At 40.9% G+C, this 16,921-nt stretch overlaps 2 protein-coding genes across 2 annotated transcripts in view; one reads left to right on the top strand and one right to left on the bottom strand.

Moving 5' to 3' along the window:
* TSC2 (TSC complex subunit 2) overlaps nucleotides 1-4,806 on the top strand; it is a 35,892-nt gene extending 31,086 nt beyond the window's left edge. Inside the window, 7 exon segments of the mRNA XM_072417003.1 lie at nucleotides 62-148; nucleotides 367-553; nucleotides 1,431-1,570; nucleotides 1,979-2,057; nucleotides 2,660-2,751; nucleotides 3,031-3,129; nucleotides 4,326-4,806. Coding sequence (XP_072273104.1) covers nucleotides 62-148; nucleotides 367-553; nucleotides 1,431-1,570; nucleotides 1,979-2,057; nucleotides 2,660-2,751; nucleotides 3,031-3,129; nucleotides 4,326-4,490 — 849 coding nt within the window. The 3' untranslated portion in view covers nucleotides 4,491-4,806.
* A 752-nt stretch (nucleotides 4,807-5,558) lies between these two features.
* SLC5A11 (solute carrier family 5 member 11) overlaps nucleotides 5,559-16,921 on the bottom strand; it is a gene marked incomplete in the record, with an annotated part of 15,535 nt that continues 4,172 nt past the window's right edge. Inside the window, 13 exon segments of the mRNA XM_072417528.1 lie at nucleotides 5,559-6,107; nucleotides 7,111-7,282; nucleotides 8,782-8,997; nucleotides 9,100-9,268; nucleotides 10,471-10,621; nucleotides 11,589-11,696; nucleotides 12,185-12,320; nucleotides 13,363-13,568; nucleotides 14,620-14,700; nucleotides 14,873-14,978; nucleotides 16,174-16,278; nucleotides 16,355-16,414; nucleotides 16,802-16,906. Of these exon segments, the coding sequence (XP_072273629.1) occupies nucleotides 5,896-6,107; nucleotides 7,111-7,282; nucleotides 8,782-8,997; nucleotides 9,100-9,268; nucleotides 10,471-10,621; nucleotides 11,589-11,696; nucleotides 12,185-12,320; nucleotides 13,363-13,568; nucleotides 14,620-14,700; nucleotides 14,873-14,978; nucleotides 16,174-16,278; nucleotides 16,355-16,414; nucleotides 16,802-16,906 (1,827 nt within the window).

Below are 16,921 nucleotides of genomic sequence, written 5' to 3'. Positions count from 1 at the left end.
CAAGGTAGACATTTGTAGATTGTATTTAATCTCTTATATTAATTAAAATTTTGTGTTGCAGACATTTGACAGAACAATGAAGCTACTTGATAACATCCCATCCTATGATTCCCACAAGATAGGAGTCCTGTATGTTGGGGAAGGACAAGTGAGTATTGAGTTCTTCACATCTGTCTTTTCTATTACTATTTCAATTTGTTTTCTATTAAAGAGAACCAGTCAGTATGAAAAGAATACATGCTACTCCATACCTACTGGTTAGCCACAGATAATTATTTTATTTAACCTGTTTAATTTTTCATTGGGGTGGGGAGGATTGGTCTCACATAGGGGCCCTTTTGTTGACTTTGTTCCATTGTGTGACAGGTAAAAGACGAGCAAGCAATTCTGTCCAATGAGCACGGCTCCTACAGGTACACGCAATTCCTGACTGGCCTAGGAAAACTGATCGAATTAACGGACACACAGCCCGATAAGATCTTCCTAGGAGGTCTGGACGGGTGTGGAGATGATGGTCAGTTTACGTACTGCTGGCATGATGACATCATGCAAGGTATGACATCATTCTATCTTAACATTCATGGAGCACACATCTCATACCATTCATCATGTCTTACTGCTTGTAAGGTTACCAAACAGATTTCAGCAATATTCTACACATCGAGAGGGAAGAAGTAGTATGTCTGAGGCATCAAATCAGATTTAGTAGCTTTTAGGAGAACAGGATGGTTTCTGTGGGAAACACCTTTACTTCATGCTAATAGAATCTGTTAATTCAGATTTCACACAGATGAAGGAGCAAAGCTTATCTGGTCAGGGTTTCTGGTTATCATCCAGACTTGGGGGGCCATGGATGGTCCATCCTATGTGCTTATTTCCAATGGTGTCGCTTATTGCTGATGTAAATGGACAAACCCAGAAGAGCATGTGGATGTGGTAGCTTGCTGCATTTTGGCTGCAGTGCATTGCACACAACTAGCGTTAAGGTACAAACAGGAATATTATCCTAGATTGTAAGCTCCTCGGGGCAGGGTCCTCTTCTCCTCCTGTGTCACTGTCTGTATCAGTCTGTCATTTGCAACCCCTATTTAATGTACAGCACTGTGTAATATGTTGGCCCTATATAAATCCTGTTTAATAATAGAAATATTATAAATGAATAATTTAAACAAGCCTCTGCTCTGCCTATACTAAGCAAAGACACAAGCTTACTTTACCAGAGGCAGTATGAACCATCCTGTATAGAAGCCTGTAGTTCTAACACCACTTCATTCCCCCTACAACCCAGCTCCTATTTGAGCAGCTGATCGCTGGGCCTGGGTACTGTCACAGGTGGAACCCCATAGCTTTGTGTATGTTGTGCACACACTTCCTATGAGACTGTAAGCTCTTTTTTTTCCATAATACTAATTTCAGAAAATATTGTTCAGTCATTTTTCAGATCACCACCCTAATGCCCAATAAGGAGATAGATCCTTTACGCTGCAACAAGAAGAGACACGTGGGAAACAACTTTGTAAATATCGTGTACAATGATTCTGGAGAGTTCTATAAACTGGGCACTCTGAGGGTTAGTAAAAAACATTCTTTATATACAAAAGTATTTTCAGCCCTCTTATCTGTCCTAAAGAAACAATTGCTGTGTGCTGCGCATGGTCACATTATTGACATTTACTCTTATGATCAGACTGAACTCTAATTCTCTCCCTTCGCTGGGATGATGTACTGATTTTTGGTCACATGACCATCTGTTTTATGCACCTAGAGTAAGAAGGTCGGGGTAAAGGCGGGTTGTGTATTATGGTTTAGATGTTTATTCTTCCTTTTCAGGTTAGAACCAAACTTCTTCAAACTTTTGCATTTTTCCTAGTCTGCTTATTTATTTAATTAGGGAAATCATTTTCTCACCTTCCTATAACAAGTTCACAGCCACTTTTATAGAGTCTAATGGGTAATTTGTTTCTTCCTCCTATATAAGGGTCAGTTTAACTTTGTGGATGTGAACATTCAGCCCCTGGACTGTGAGAGTAACCTGGTCTACCTGCAGTGTCGGAAAGGTGAGAAGCTGTTTGTCTTGTAAGATGTGATTACCATTTATTATCCTAGGCTCTAAAAAAATCCCTTATTTCTTTCTATGTACAAAGATTAAAGTCTATTAGAATAATTTACAGTGGGACAGAAACATTTTACTAAAATGGTCAGTCTCCAGAAGGGAAGACAAACATAGTAAGTTCATCACCTCCAATACTTGCCCCTATACTCTCCCATCACCAGCACTTCAACCTCCAGGTTCAGAGCCTTTGGCTTTTTTCATTGACTGGGCCGGGATGACGTAATGGTAGATACTTTGTCCCGGCACAGAATTGTGCAGAAGACTGTAGATAGTAATGTAATGGTAAAACTGTTCTCATTGAATCCTTTATGATAGTCTTATGGTCATTTTAGTCTAAAACAAAAACTTGATGGAAGTGGAAATTTCCCAAGTTTTGTTTTCAATGTTTTTAATTTTCTGTTAATCATCATGATGTCATTGGCACAGACATTTTCCAGGCTGTTCATAGTTATCAATTTAATTTGTACACTGTCAGCATTTATCAATGTCATAAATTCCCTTTTTAAGTGTCTTGCATTATTAAATTTGGTTTGTATTTTCTTGCAGATATGGAAGGTCTGGTCGACATCTCAGTAGCCAAAATCGTGTCTGATAAAAACCTTCCGTTTTTGGCTCGTCAGATGGCTCTTCATTCAAACGTAGGAATTTTTCTATTGATCTGGGAAATGGGACATTGCCTCTAGGAGGGTAAACACCAAGCTTAAGCAGAACATCTAAGCCCATGCCATACCTGCTCTGTACAGGCAGTAAGCTCTGATTTAGCTTGGTGTCCCTGAAGGTTGACTGTCTGTGTTTTCCATTTCAGTGCATTGAAGGCAATTGAGAATGATTTCTCATGCCTTGGTTTTGCCAAAGCTGTGCTTATTCTCTGATAAAAGCATTTTTAAATTACCTCTGACTTCTCTCTCCCCTTCTAGATGGCAGCTCAGGTACACCACAGTAGATCCAACCCCACAGACATCTACCCTTCCAAATGGGTTGCCCGGCTTCGGCACATTAAGAAGATGAGGCCTAAGGTAGGTCACCGCATGTCATGTGTAGGAGTCTGCTATTCATTATACTGTATGGCCAAGTGTGTACAATATAAAAGTCAATATATACAGACATATATCCATATCCAGTTCTATCAGTATTCTCCCTGTACTGCCTGTCATTGTTAGATGACCTAGATGACATTTCACCCACAAGGCTGCACTGTACAATATTCATGCTTCATGCATAATATGGGAAATAATCTGAGCTGATTTATTATAGCCGGGTAAATCTGCCAGTCCCACTTTAGAATTTTACTTGCTGCTGCTACAGAGGTGTACTAAGATCAGTTTCCCAGTTCAAACTTCTTTTTCTTTTCTAATCCAAATGTCTGCATAAAGAGACATATCACTGCAGATATTTGTCATCCTTATATGATGCTCTGCCTAGGCTAGCTCATGGTTGTAAAGGATAAATTAAAGGTTTGCCTGTCTAATGGGATTCCTGATAACCCTTTCATACAAGTATGAGAAGCAACACATTTGTGGACATTTTTGTTTTCTATACATTCCAGGCAACACAATATACAGCAAAAGTATATTGTTTTGATAAAGTGTCACCCTTATTTCACCCTGTGATCCAGTCAGTGGCTTTGGCTACCCAGAGATGATGCCATCAGTCCGCTGCAGACCAGAAGATACATTTCCTCCATCTCCTCTCCTCTTTTTATGGCTCTCAACTACGCTCACAACCTCTGCTATTAAGCCAAATGGGATGAGAGCTGTTGAGAAACATTTTGTGCATGTGGTTATGTGGTTGCGTTGCATCGGGATTGTGGTACAGTGCCTGGAAGCAACATGGTACATCAAGCCATGTGATTGCTTTTCCTCAATCATTGCAAACACAAGGGCCATACTTGCAAATATATTGCCCTGCAGTTCAGTTTGCTGCTCCTGAGCATAAAGCAGCAGTTTGTTATGCAGCTAGGAGAAGCTAAGCATTCAGTTTTCGTCTGCAAGGGTGAAAGAAGCCTAAACCAGCTCAGTCTTCCAGTCCAGGATGATGTTTTGGAACAAAGATGTCTCTGTCCTTGTGGAGATGAAAGCATTGTCAGTGGGAGTACTGTAATTGTATAACTTGAGATGCCTGCATGCACCTAACATGGAAATCTGATTTTAAGCACATTTTAGGGAGTTTAGGTTGTCAAATTGTATGTAATAACCTAAATTTTTTCCTGCAGATCCATGATGAGCTGCTGGAGATGAGTGCTAATATGCCTTATCCAATCCACAACTTCACCAACAAACCACCTCCCCAAAATCCACCATCAGCCAGTGGCCCATTTGAAACCGGTCAACGAACGCGACTCATATCTGGTGTGGACGATTTCACAGAGTTTGCATAGAGGAGGTGAGGATATGCTAGAACGGCTGAACGGTACCCCAGGACCTCCACGGGAACATATTGGAAGTACGGACTACAATACCTGGACCGCATGTAGCAAGACTGCAACACAGCATTTTAGAAAAGACTTTACATTTAAATTATTTTCAGTACTGGAATGGAACCTTAATTTATTAAAGACTTTCTCATCAGGGGATGCAGATTTCAGGAGGACTGGAAAACATTCTCTTGAAGATGAGTTTTGGACACACACGTGCCCACCTTTTGCTTACAAGTGGTTTTCTGCACAAATATAAAATAAAAGTTTAAAAATTCTATATTGGTTTAAAGCTGGCAGTGATTGCTTATATTGTAAATGTCATTGTGATCCATTAATCCTGGGATGGATTGCTTAGAAATATTGATATTTGGCAAAAGTTTTCAATCCTGGACCAGATCCAATCCAGGTTTGCTGGCTCTCCCATGAAAATCTATCTTTTCTTGTCTTGGGGAGCTTTAATAAGTTTCCCTTGCAGGAAGTAGGGTAAATGAGATTGGCCAGCATTATCTAATCCCAGGATTATTAGCAGCAGTTGGGGACAGCACTGCAGACAAGATGAGTGTTGCAGTGTGACATTTACATGGCTTGGTATTTTTTTTTTTAAATATATTAATGAATATATCATACATTAACGATAATTCCATCATTTTTGGATTGTTCAAGAATAATTTCAGGATCCACCAACAGATGGTGCTGTAAGAATATTTTTATATTTATTATTGCAATCTCCTTGTATACACCATGATTATTTTTTTTTTTATTAATTGTTTATACATGGCAACAACTCTTCCAGGGTAGAATAGCAGTGTAATGTGGTGTTTGCTGACAAGTAAACCTGGCCTAAAATGATTAAAGAATTACAGCAGTGCTGACACCTTCATGGCCAATAACTGATGTAGTAAACCCAAGATAATGATTTACAATGCATTTTGCTGAGGTGGCCTCACTTATCTTCTGTGAGTGTTTTTTAATGCAGTACATGTGCAGAGTTTATTTGTACTTTAGAATAAGAGATATCAAGTCTTTAGGTTCGCTGTAATATTTTTGTTTTTTTATTTTGCATTCTGAAAAAAGGAAGAGCGTTTTTACAATTCATGAGAATCCATTGTATGTGGATTTAGCATGTAGATTGCAGTGATGGCCTTTTGTTTTGTGATGGGTTAGGTCCCATTGTGTCATCCTGAGGAACCATCACAACTTCGCCAAGTCATTAAAGACAAAGTCTATTGGGAGCTCATTGTCCCAGCTTTTCATTGTAGAAGTCTGCAGTTTGCATATATATTGTTGATGCTCGAATAATTCCTTCTACAATTTATTGGCACTAATGAGGATTCTTCATCCAACCACAGAGATGTATCTTCTTCCTCTAGCCAAAGAAACCCCAGAGGAAGATGGCTCCACTCATACACAGGATGAGGTTGATGTTCAGGACATGTTTTACTAATGGTCGCTCAGATAACAGAACTTTTGGTGACTCAGGTGGTGGAGCCAGGGCTTGTTCTTCCTGGGCGTTCTTCCGTTCCATCCCACAAAGCCAGAAGATTACACTTTTCAGGCGGGAAACACACGACTTACCTTCTACAAAAGACAAAGTCCGTAATAATTTATCAATTCTGTACAGGTAATGAGAACTAGTTTGGGAACCACCTAGATGGGGGTAGGTACCTGCTGGCTTAAGATAATCCACACTCTGAATTTTTAGGACCCCTTAAATCTTTAATCCCTGATCTAGATAAGATGTAACATGGGCTTAGCCCAGCCTTTCTTGACTTTTTTTTTTAATGTGGAGGATCCCTTGAAATACCTTTTAGCTCTTCGGGAACCCCTGCTGTAAATGTTATATCCACAGCTCATAATATTTGAGAGTGGTACTTGGTGGAAAGTACTCTTACAGATAGCCAAAAAGATCATTGGTGTCAGTGGTAACTGGCCTGGGATGGTCCAAATTACCCATGGGTCAAGGAACCCCTAGCAACCTCTGGAGGAACCCTGGTTGAGAAACACAACTATGAATTTGGACCTTGTGTTTGCTGCCTACTGCAAAATACCGGCTTGTGTACATTGGGGTAATTATATATCATAAAACAGTACGGAGTGTTACAAGCCTTCACTGATTTCTGTAGCAGAGAGTACTGTGAAGCAATCCCTCCATAAACTTTACAGCAAAAGAAGCTCCTATTCCTATGCTCCCCCTCCCATCCATTTATATATTTTATTAGTGAGACCTGCATCTATTTATTCTTTATGTAATCACATACTGGCACAGTGCACTGAAAGAGGGCTGAGTAACTACAGCTGGCTAAAGACCAGACTTTGAGGACTTCACAGTCTCCCTTGTATGCTCTGACAATGAATTGCTCCACTGTAGATCCAGCTACAGAGGCCAGTAAGGTTGTGTTTTACAATTTACTCGCTGCTTGTAAAGAGGTCTTAAATACTTGACTACCCATGGCCTGCACGGATTTTTTTCTCATCTTGAAATATTTTTTTTCTGTACTGTATAATTTTACGTGCCGGCTTATCCCCAATATAAAACCGTTTTCATGAAAGTAGCAGCTGATATAATTTTGTATCCTTTTACCTGTCAAATTTTCTGTTGACTTGTCAACCATTCCATCAGTTGAATTTAAATCGGCTTTATCCACACCGATTTCTGGCACACTGTCTCTTTTTTGGGAAGCCGTTTCTGTTGATGTCGTCTGAGGAACATTTTCTGGCTCATCCCAGCGTGTGAACCAGGTAAGACGGCTGACCTGCAGGGAAGCGGGAAGATTTTGTGAAATAATCAAATACCAATGCAGCATAGTGCTTTATGAATGTAATGAGGTGCAAGAAATGAAATGGATACAATTCTCCTAATTATATGGATTGGAGGAGGGGGAGGGGGTGCACAGGAAATGGAGCTGTTTCTGCTGTAAATTTTGTTAATGAATTTGGTTTGCTTGGTCTAATCCAGAGGTAGGCAAACTAGCCAGTATTCCAGTCCAGCCTAACGCCCCCCTAGTTAGTTATTGTTGGGTCCTGCCTAATTGAATTGTTGAGTTATCGACAGTTCCTGCGATATCATAGAGTTCCCGCAAAGTAACCCCAATTACTATACCTAAAGAGCAGAAGCAGCGTGCAGCTACCAGTCTCGGGAAGGTTGACCTCGAACGTTGTGTCTTCATCCCTGAATTGACTGACGAATTATTTTTCGTCCAAGGTAGCAACAAATCCCCATGTTTAGTGTGCAACAACACCAACAGCACTTTCAAGTGGTCGAATCTCAAGGGGAATTTCAATGCCAAGCACACGTACAGATACTACACTGTGAATGAGTGCAACACTGAGGTTGCTTGCTTGCAGTCACGGTTGGAAAAAACTTTCCTTGGACACCTTGTTTCTTCTGGCCTAGTGTGCCGCCTTGACCTCCTGAAATGGCCTAGTAGTTCAAAAAACTAGCGGACCCCCGGTATAATCTATTGCCGTAATGGGTGGCTTCCCAGCACCTTTGCTGATTTATTTGAAACTTTTACCAAAATTTACAGTGGTTCACCTAAGGACAGAATGGACAGTTTTCCTTTAACAAGAGGCACTTTGCATCCCCATCTTGGTTTCCTCTACTTCAACATATATTCTTATCTCACCAACTTCAGGGGAAAAGTACATTTTCTTAAAGGTAAAGCAGACTTTGTCAACCTTTTCAACATGAGGAACTCTTAAAATAATGTTCAGGTCTTTGGGGAACTCCCTACTATAATTACCATATACACAGCTCACAGTACATTAGCATTATAATTATTAGGAAGAATGCCACCCTTACTGATATCCAAAAAGATCATTGGTGTCACTGCTCATTGCTTAAGGAACCCCTAGCAAACTCTGGAAGAACTCTGGTTAAGAAACACTGGGTTAAAGGATACATCATATGCCCAGGACACCAATAGGAGTCCTAATGAGAGGGCCTGGACTTGGAATTGACACTCCAGTTCTTTCCAGAAGGGTTCGGTTGCAATGAAGTCATGGTTGTCAAATTCCTCCACTCCAAACATGACTTAATAAATTATTATACTATCTTTATTTTCAGCCAGTCCTTTTTTTTATTGTAAACACATTAACTCAATTATTTCAAGAGGTGTCCACATCTTGCTATAGATGTAGGTGCGATGTTCACGTTGTCAAAACCTTTTAGCCATATGGTGTGCAATTAGTTGGCATTTAGGTGATATTCAACCTGTCTGCAGATTGAAGATAGCATCTGAAAAGACCTTACCATTTCTTTAGAAGGAGGTTCTGTCCATAGGCTGACAACCACCACCACAATGAGGGTCAGCAGTGCTAATATCATTGACAGGTAGAGATAATGGATGTATTTCACCACACCCGGCCTCACATCAGCCTGGTCACATCGTGGGGCTGGGTAGACAAAATCCAACACCATACGAATGAGGCCAACAACTAAGCCTATAGTCAACCCCCAGAATGCACCCTGGAAAGAACACAAAAAAAATAGCTGGTCAACATTTGTAAATATATAAAGACAATAAACTGATTTGTGTGATTCATTTTGGGGAAGAAATCAGGTTGTTACCTTCTCATTGGTACGTTTCCAAAAGCAACCAGCAATGAAAACCACGGCCACAGGAGGCTGCAGGTAGGAGCTGATGGACTGGATGTATATGAAGAGTTGGCCACCTTGGCTGGCCTGGACTAGAGGAATCCACAAAATGGACACAACCACCAGCACCAGTACAAACACTCTGGAAATCAAACATGAAAGTTATATTGGAGAAATATATTGAGCAGTAACTGAGCAAAAACAGATCATTTCTTACAGTAGATCTAAGTCTCAAGCAGATAAAATTTTCTTCCCTAAAGCACTGTCTTTCCCTGTAGTTTTGAAACTTTGTTGGTTTCTCTGTGCTGACAGTCTCCTCCTGCATTTTCAGCTACTTATTCTCTACCTTAACAGGTTCAATTGTTGGCTGGGTATCATTACTCTAGATCAGCTTTCCAATGGTGCCAACAATGAACCATGGATGTGCAAAGTGTCTGTACGAGGGGAGAGTCAGGGTGACAATACAAGAGCACCCAGTGTTATTTAATGAAAACAGCAGATACATAAGCACTAAATGGCAACCTTTGGATCTAAATGTTAAATAAAATTTCGGTAAATAGGTTATAGTATAGTTTATATTTACTTTTATGATCTAAAACATCCTGGTGGTCAATGTTGATATCCTGAAAATGATTTACTATGTGGTCAATCATCTACGGACGCCTAATCATCACTCCTACATGAGCTTGTTGGATTTTCATTCTAAGACCATGGGAATTTAACAGGTGTTGTGTTCCCCTATCACCCACCCACCACTACCACCTTTGCATTCTTCTGAGTGGGCTTTGCATGAGATTTTGAAATGTGGCTGTAGGAATTTGAGCTTTTTCATGCAAAACACCATTTGTGGGGTCAGATAATGATGTTGGATGAGACCATTCCTGTGGTTGGCATTGCAATTAATCCTAAAGTCCTTCACCAAACTGTTAGCATGAGGTTGGATGCATATGATGACCTAAGATGTCTTGTATGTTGTAAAATGAGCAGAACCTCTCACCAGAATGCAATAATTTGGAGTCTGGTCAACATACTTTTGGCCATTTGGTCTAGCTGTGGTCTGTCTGAGTCAATTGACTTAAAAGACCCTTTTACTTCCTACTGGAAACGCCCTAAAACTGACATGGAGTTGACGTTTTCATGGAGTTGATGAGTCCATCCATGGCTTCCCTCATATCATTTACCTCAATATCCCATCACTCAAAAAGATGAAGTCCGCATTTCTCATGTTAGATGTACAGTTTAAATGTTGTAATATTTTGGAAAAGTTGTATGAACCTGCTTGTTTCTCAATAAAAATGTATATATATAAAAAAGAAAAGAAGTAGCTGTAAAGCAGAACCCTACCTTCCGACAATCATGAGCTCAAACTCTGTAGAACGTGGACGGAAGTGGCGCCATAGATCCATGGTAAATATGGTGCTGGCACTATTAAAAATGGAAGTCAGTGAAGACATGAGAGCAGCAATCATAACTGACATCATTAGACCTCTTAACCCTAAAAAGGCAGACGGAGAGTCGGACAGTTAGACATCTTCACAGTCACCCAGTGAAAGGTCTCCTCACTTCTCTGCAGGTAACATCAAAAGACAAATGTGTTATAAAGAAAAATGTATTAATGCTAATAAAATGTGTACTCTCCCATAACTTCATACAATTTATTTGCACGTCTGTTTTCCCTTCTAAATTGTGGTGTGATGCACACTAGTTTCAGTCTGGTAATGTGGTAATAACTGTGCCTGAAAAGCATCTGTGGACATTCTGCAGATCACATGCTTGCAGAATCATGTTGTCCATCCAAGGACAAGTGATTGTTTCTGCAAATGGTCCAACCAACCACCCCTCTGCACTGGCAGAGCACATATCTTCCACGATTCCTTTGGTTAGTTAGCAAGCAAGCAGCTGACTGCAAGGCCCCAGTGCCGTCATTGGAGAGTAGGAGGCAGCGGGTAATGTAAGCAGAGGAAAGAGTGTTGAGGGTGTGCAGGCAATGGAGGGGGTTTGGAGTGGTGACCTTTGCAAGGGCACTGCCACTTTCCTTTTACCATGAACAAGGTGTAACAACAGGTTCAGTGGGATGAAGTGATCCCACGTGGGGCCCCCTAGGACACGTCCTGGACATCGGAATTACCTAGCCGTAATGTTTGAGAAATCGGGAAGCGATAGATCTACCATTGTCCTATCACTATCCGATATGTTGGGCTGCCACGCTACTCTAATCTAATAGCCCGTGCCTATGAGGGACCACCTCGAACAAAGCCTAAATGTTTCTTTAAGACCTATTGAGTATATGAAAGAGGAGCTCTACAATCTTTATGCACTTTCAGTGTAGGTGCAGCATATGCTTTGATCAAACAATCTTTTGTTGGATCACCCAGGTTCTCTCATGATAATCTAATTGAATATATCAGGCCCATTGTGATCACCCAAGAGACATAATATAAATATTAGCAAACTGTTGTTACCTGTTGGCAGTAATTCAATAACAAGCCTGGGGTAGGCAATATCGGAGCATCCAGAAGGATTGCCACAAATTGACTTGCAAATTTCGGGCTCTGCACAAGCTACGTCATCTGTTAAAAGTTGCAGGAAATTATTACAATATATATACATTGTCCGATTACAATGATAAATTTGATTGCAATACAATGATGATAATATGCATGAAATCACTGTGATTGGCTGATACTCAAAAAGAAATACCTATACTCATAATCTTTATTTTATCGATATGACATGGACCCTAAAATGTATTTCTGGGTAAAATAAAAAAAAATATGATTAGTAGACTCCGTAAGCAACATGTAATTGGTTGGTCCCATATAAATACATAGAAGGAAGAGGGACACAAAAACACTGATCATTACTATTGTCTATATGCTTCTGTACCGGTAACAAGCACTATATTTATTTTCAATTTCCATTTCTAAACTTTTAGAGCGTTTTTTTCAACACTTAAAGCTTAATTGAATAAAACAAGTAGAAAAGGTAACAACAGTAACATATTCTGTTATACATATGGGTTACCTCAGTACTTTTAGAGCTTTTTAACAGAATTTACCTGTGAAGAGAACTCTGCTGATCATCCCAGGTAGAACCATCATAAAGAATGGCAACACTTTGAGGTAAGCTGCAAGGAGAGAGCCGCCCTTAGCATGAGAAAGGTTCTTGGCTGACAAAGATCTCTGGACAATCACCTGTGGATAGCAAATAGGTGGATTATGGGTATGAATAAGGATTTGGACACCTGACCATCACACCTGTATGAGTGTTTTTGGACATCTCATTGAAAAACATGGCCAATATATACAGTTGCCCCCTCTATGACAACATTTAGATTTTAAAATGTGTGCACATTCTATGAATAGAGCATTAGATAAGTCAGGTACGGATCTTGGAAGAGAAGACCCGAACTCTTAATGTCTACATATAAATCCAAAGATGCTTAGTAGGGTTGAGGTCTGGGTGATATTGATAACAAGTTCCTTTCCAGCAAACTCATCATATAATGTCTTTATGGAGCTGGCTTTGTTCACAGGGGCACAGTCATGTTTGCACGGGGTTCCTTGAGCTATGAACACCAAGGATCTTTTTGGAAATCTGTAAGGGTGACATTCTTCCCAATGGCCAGTAAAGTAAAGTAAAGGGGCATTCTTCCTTCTGTTTACTACGTTAATGTACTGTGATCTGTGGATATAGTAATTATAGCAAGGGATCCCTGAAAACCTGAAAGTTATTTCAAGGGTTCTCTTATGGTAAAAAGGTAGAGAAAGGCTGCGCTAGAACAATACCCTTCACTAGAAACAATGGAGGGTAAGCAATCCTGTAGTGCTGTAGTGCAGGGGTCCCCTACCCCCGCGTCGTCTGACAGGTGAGCCGTAAGAAGGCCTAAGGGTAAGACATCGGCCAAAGCCACAGACCATGTCTCCAGTACAGATCACAGGCTCAGGGCGGTGGGCAGGTTGTGTCGCTGGAAGCACCAACTTTCATTGCAGCTGTCAAATGTCATGTGACAAAATAAGGAAACCGGATCCTGAAAATGTGAACATGTGTCACAAAAACCCATGTCTACCTATCTACATGCCCACCAATAGCAGTGGTTCCTTGGGAAACTTTGCATGATACACTTGAAAGCTTCTGTAAATCAAACCTGAATGATCACTAGGGGCTACACCTTGACTTTCCTATTCTGTCGTCTTTAAGAAAAGGCACTTTCACTGCTGTCTGAATTGTATTTACCTGGTCAGTGCACCAGTACCAGATCGATGGAATGGTCATTCCCACCAACACTCCAGGCCAAGGAAGGTCAGAGGTCACGGGGTCTCGGAATAAATGGAAAGCGTCTTCTCTGGGAATGCCGCAGCTGCTGTTGGCTGAACGATTGGATGGAATGGCGGCAAAATAACTTTCCTCCAAAGCACCCAATCCACCAATTTTTATGAAACCTACAAATCGAAAAATGAAAATGGAATCAACCGCCTACTTACTGTAAGAAGACTGTAAATAATCAGACCACATAAAGTTAATACTCAAGAAAAAGATTGGTTCAAACTATTTTTTTTTACTTTTATAAGGGCTCAAAATAATAAATCGAATCTTTTCAAGGTTTAGTGCAGTTTTTATATTAAATACTACACAGAGGGGGTTATATATCAGGACCAAAAGAAGAAAACTGAGGAGAGAGAATGACCAGTAGGATTTAGTTCCTAAATGAGTGATTTGTGGGAGCTACACAGAATATAGTCTGCTGAAATAAAAAGCTAGACAAGAACTGGGAACCTTTGTCGACTTTTGTCCAGCCGCCGGTACTAAAGCTGCCATTCAAAGGTTCCTTCCTCAGGCCGCCTCCCTTCTTCATTGCTTTAGGGCCATGTCATACTAATAATTATATACATACATAATTGTTCTGCTGGACACGACATTGCAAAATAAAACACTCACTTCTACCACATTGGTACGCCAATGACCAGCATGATCCATCTTGATTTTTAGCAAAAGGGCAATGGCGGAGGGATGATCCAGCCAGAAAAAGGAGTGACATGGTAGGAGTAAGTACATGACATCTTTGTTGGGGAACCCACAATGATGAGATGGGAATATTGAACTGTAATGGACGGTCTATTGGTCCTATTCAGCATTCCCCAGAATTTTGCTGGAAGGGTGATGATGTTACCCTCGCCTCGGTACCAATGGGGTTATCTAATCCCCCACCGCCTGGGTATTTTTTTTACATTTTTAGAATTTGAGAAAGGGGAGGGAGACCTCGGTAAAAAAGGGGACCTGGTTGTATAGGTGGCCGATTTAAATATATATAAGCTTGTTTATTGGTCAAATTTACCAAGCTACACAAGATTTAATGTTGACAGGACACAGGTAAAGGACACTAGTGAGTAAGCTTGCAAATTGCCCAATGGAATTAATTGAATGTGCTGGTGGGTCAAGTTATATCAGACAGGGTAGTAAAAACAAAAAATCCTGTTGGTACCACATACTCACTGAAGACCATGAGAATCAGGGCTCCTATGATCATTATGATCGTCTGCAGTGTGTCAGTGTAGATAACTGCTGCCAGCCCACCTGAAACACAAATCAGCCATACATAAGTAAAATTAGGAAAAACCTGGGTAATAAATACAAATATTTTGAAGATCAGAAGGCCTTTCAGTCTCTGTATACCCTCAGTCCCCCATTCTTCGTCATGATGCCACACCTATCAATTAATCACAACAGTCACAGATTTGGAACTCACCAGCAACCGTATAGATGGCAGTGATGGCCAGCAATCCAATCACAGCTATGTAAAGATCCCAGCGTAGTGCCTGCTGAATAAACAGCGCCCCAGCATATATGTCCACCTGTAGACGTGGAGATAAAAGTGTGTTATACTTGTCCCGGGTGACAGCTTGGGTGCTCATGTAACTTCACACAGGCTTATTAAGCAGGAATAACAAAACATTCTTAAGCTTTATACCATTTCAGGAGGGATCAGAACCTGTGTCATTGTAATTTGTGTCCCCAATGGGGAGATTCTGCTCTTTATTGGAACCATAATTACAGTAAAAGTGGAAATCCACAATTTTAGAGTTCTATAAGTGTGGGGTAAATCCTTTGATAGGGGCATTGTTTTGGGGGCAACTGGGAATTACATTCACTTAACCTAATTCCCCTAACTTCCTGTTTGTTGATACATAGGTTTCCGGTGCTGAGAGATTAGTACGGGTTGATTATGGCACAGAGATTCCAACGTTCTTTCCTAACACTAATGCCTCCATCGCTCTTTGCTAACACTAATTCGCCCTGTTGACAATAAGAGCACCCCTGGTGAAACCATTTACAGAACATCCACTGTTCCCCGGTTTGTTCTTTAGTGTAGGGGTACCCCATCACCCGATGGCACGAAGATGAGGAGGGAGAACCTACACTAAAGCTAAGATTTTGGAAGAGTAGATTCTGCAGCTGGTTGTCAGTAGGGGGTGTGGTTATGATGTCAGCAGGGGTGTGGTTATACTGTAAGCAGGGGCGTGCCTATGCAAATACTGACTTTCTGATGGATGTGTGTGCATAGGAACTTCACAGGCAGTTGAATCCCTGTGGAGAGGACTATTGCAGATCTCTAGTAGGGAGGGAAGAGAACATGGTGAAGACAAGACATTATAATCCAGTTGATTGCTATGTTCCAGAGAAAGCTTATTTCCAGCTTTTGTACACTCTTTAAGTCTACTATGTCATGCAAGATGAACAAATTTAAAAAAAATGAGGTTCTTGCCAACCATGGGACCATCCAACTTGGAAGTGCTAACAGCTCCAGGCCTTTGAGATATCCTCACCCCTATTGGCCTATTGATGGTGAAATGACGTCAAGATTGCCATCGAGGGAGGGACAAGAGGTACTTCTGTACGGAGGTCCAAACAAAAAAAAAACATGACTTTTGGACCTTTTACATTATGGGGTGCAGAAATTTCTGATGGCAGCCCTGCGTGACACTTAAAATACATCAACTTTCAATTTTTGTATAGAGGTCCTTGAATAAAACGTGTCTTAAACCTTACAGAGATCTTGGTAAATATGTAGATGAACAAGTACAGGATGGCAAGATAGATCTGGATCCTCTTCCCTCCAAAGCGTTTGCGCAGGTATTCAGGCATGGTGGTGACCTGTAAAGAACAGAAGAATGTCACCGTGCTTCCTTGGATAATTGATAGATGGCTTACATGATGCTTTATGTCTTACCCCAGCGGTTAGGTAGATGGGGAGAAATAACCAGGCCAGGACCAGCACGCAGAACAGACCCTGCAGGAAACAATAACCATCATATCTCTGTGCGTATTGATACTAAACGTATTACATTCAACAAGAAGAACTCTTCCTACATAAAGGACATCCTGTGTCTCCATCCTATCAGCCCTGCCATGAAAAAATGGCTTTACACATTCATCTTGCAATAACGTGCATTAGCAAACTTCAGAAATTCTAACAATTGATTTCCCAAAGCCTCATACACAGCGCCAGCCTTCTGTTTACAGATAAGGAAGGAATGTGAAAGGAACACATTGCAAACACTATTGTGTAATTCTGAATTGTTGGCATCCTCTCCAGGCCACAAATGACCAGCTATGCAGTAACAAGGACTGGAATCACTTTGGCTGTTGGCCGTGGCAAAGGGTTGTGTATACGTACATTCCACTCATAGGCCGTCACAGCTATCCCTGAGGCTGCCCCGGATCCTGCCAGGCCGATGAAGTGACCACTGCCCACATTACTGGAGAATAAAGAGGCTCCGACCTGCAGACAGAAACA

The sequence above is a fragment of the Pyxicephalus adspersus genome, chromosome 7 (genome assembly GCF_032062135.1).
Source record: "Pyxicephalus adspersus chromosome 7, UCB_Pads_2.0, whole genome shotgun sequence".
Classification (NCBI taxonomy): domain Eukaryota; kingdom Metazoa; phylum Chordata; class Amphibia; order Anura; family Pyxicephalidae; genus Pyxicephalus; species Pyxicephalus adspersus.
Note: the sequence above shows the minus strand (reverse complement) of the source record. Positions and strands in the feature narration are given on the sequence as shown.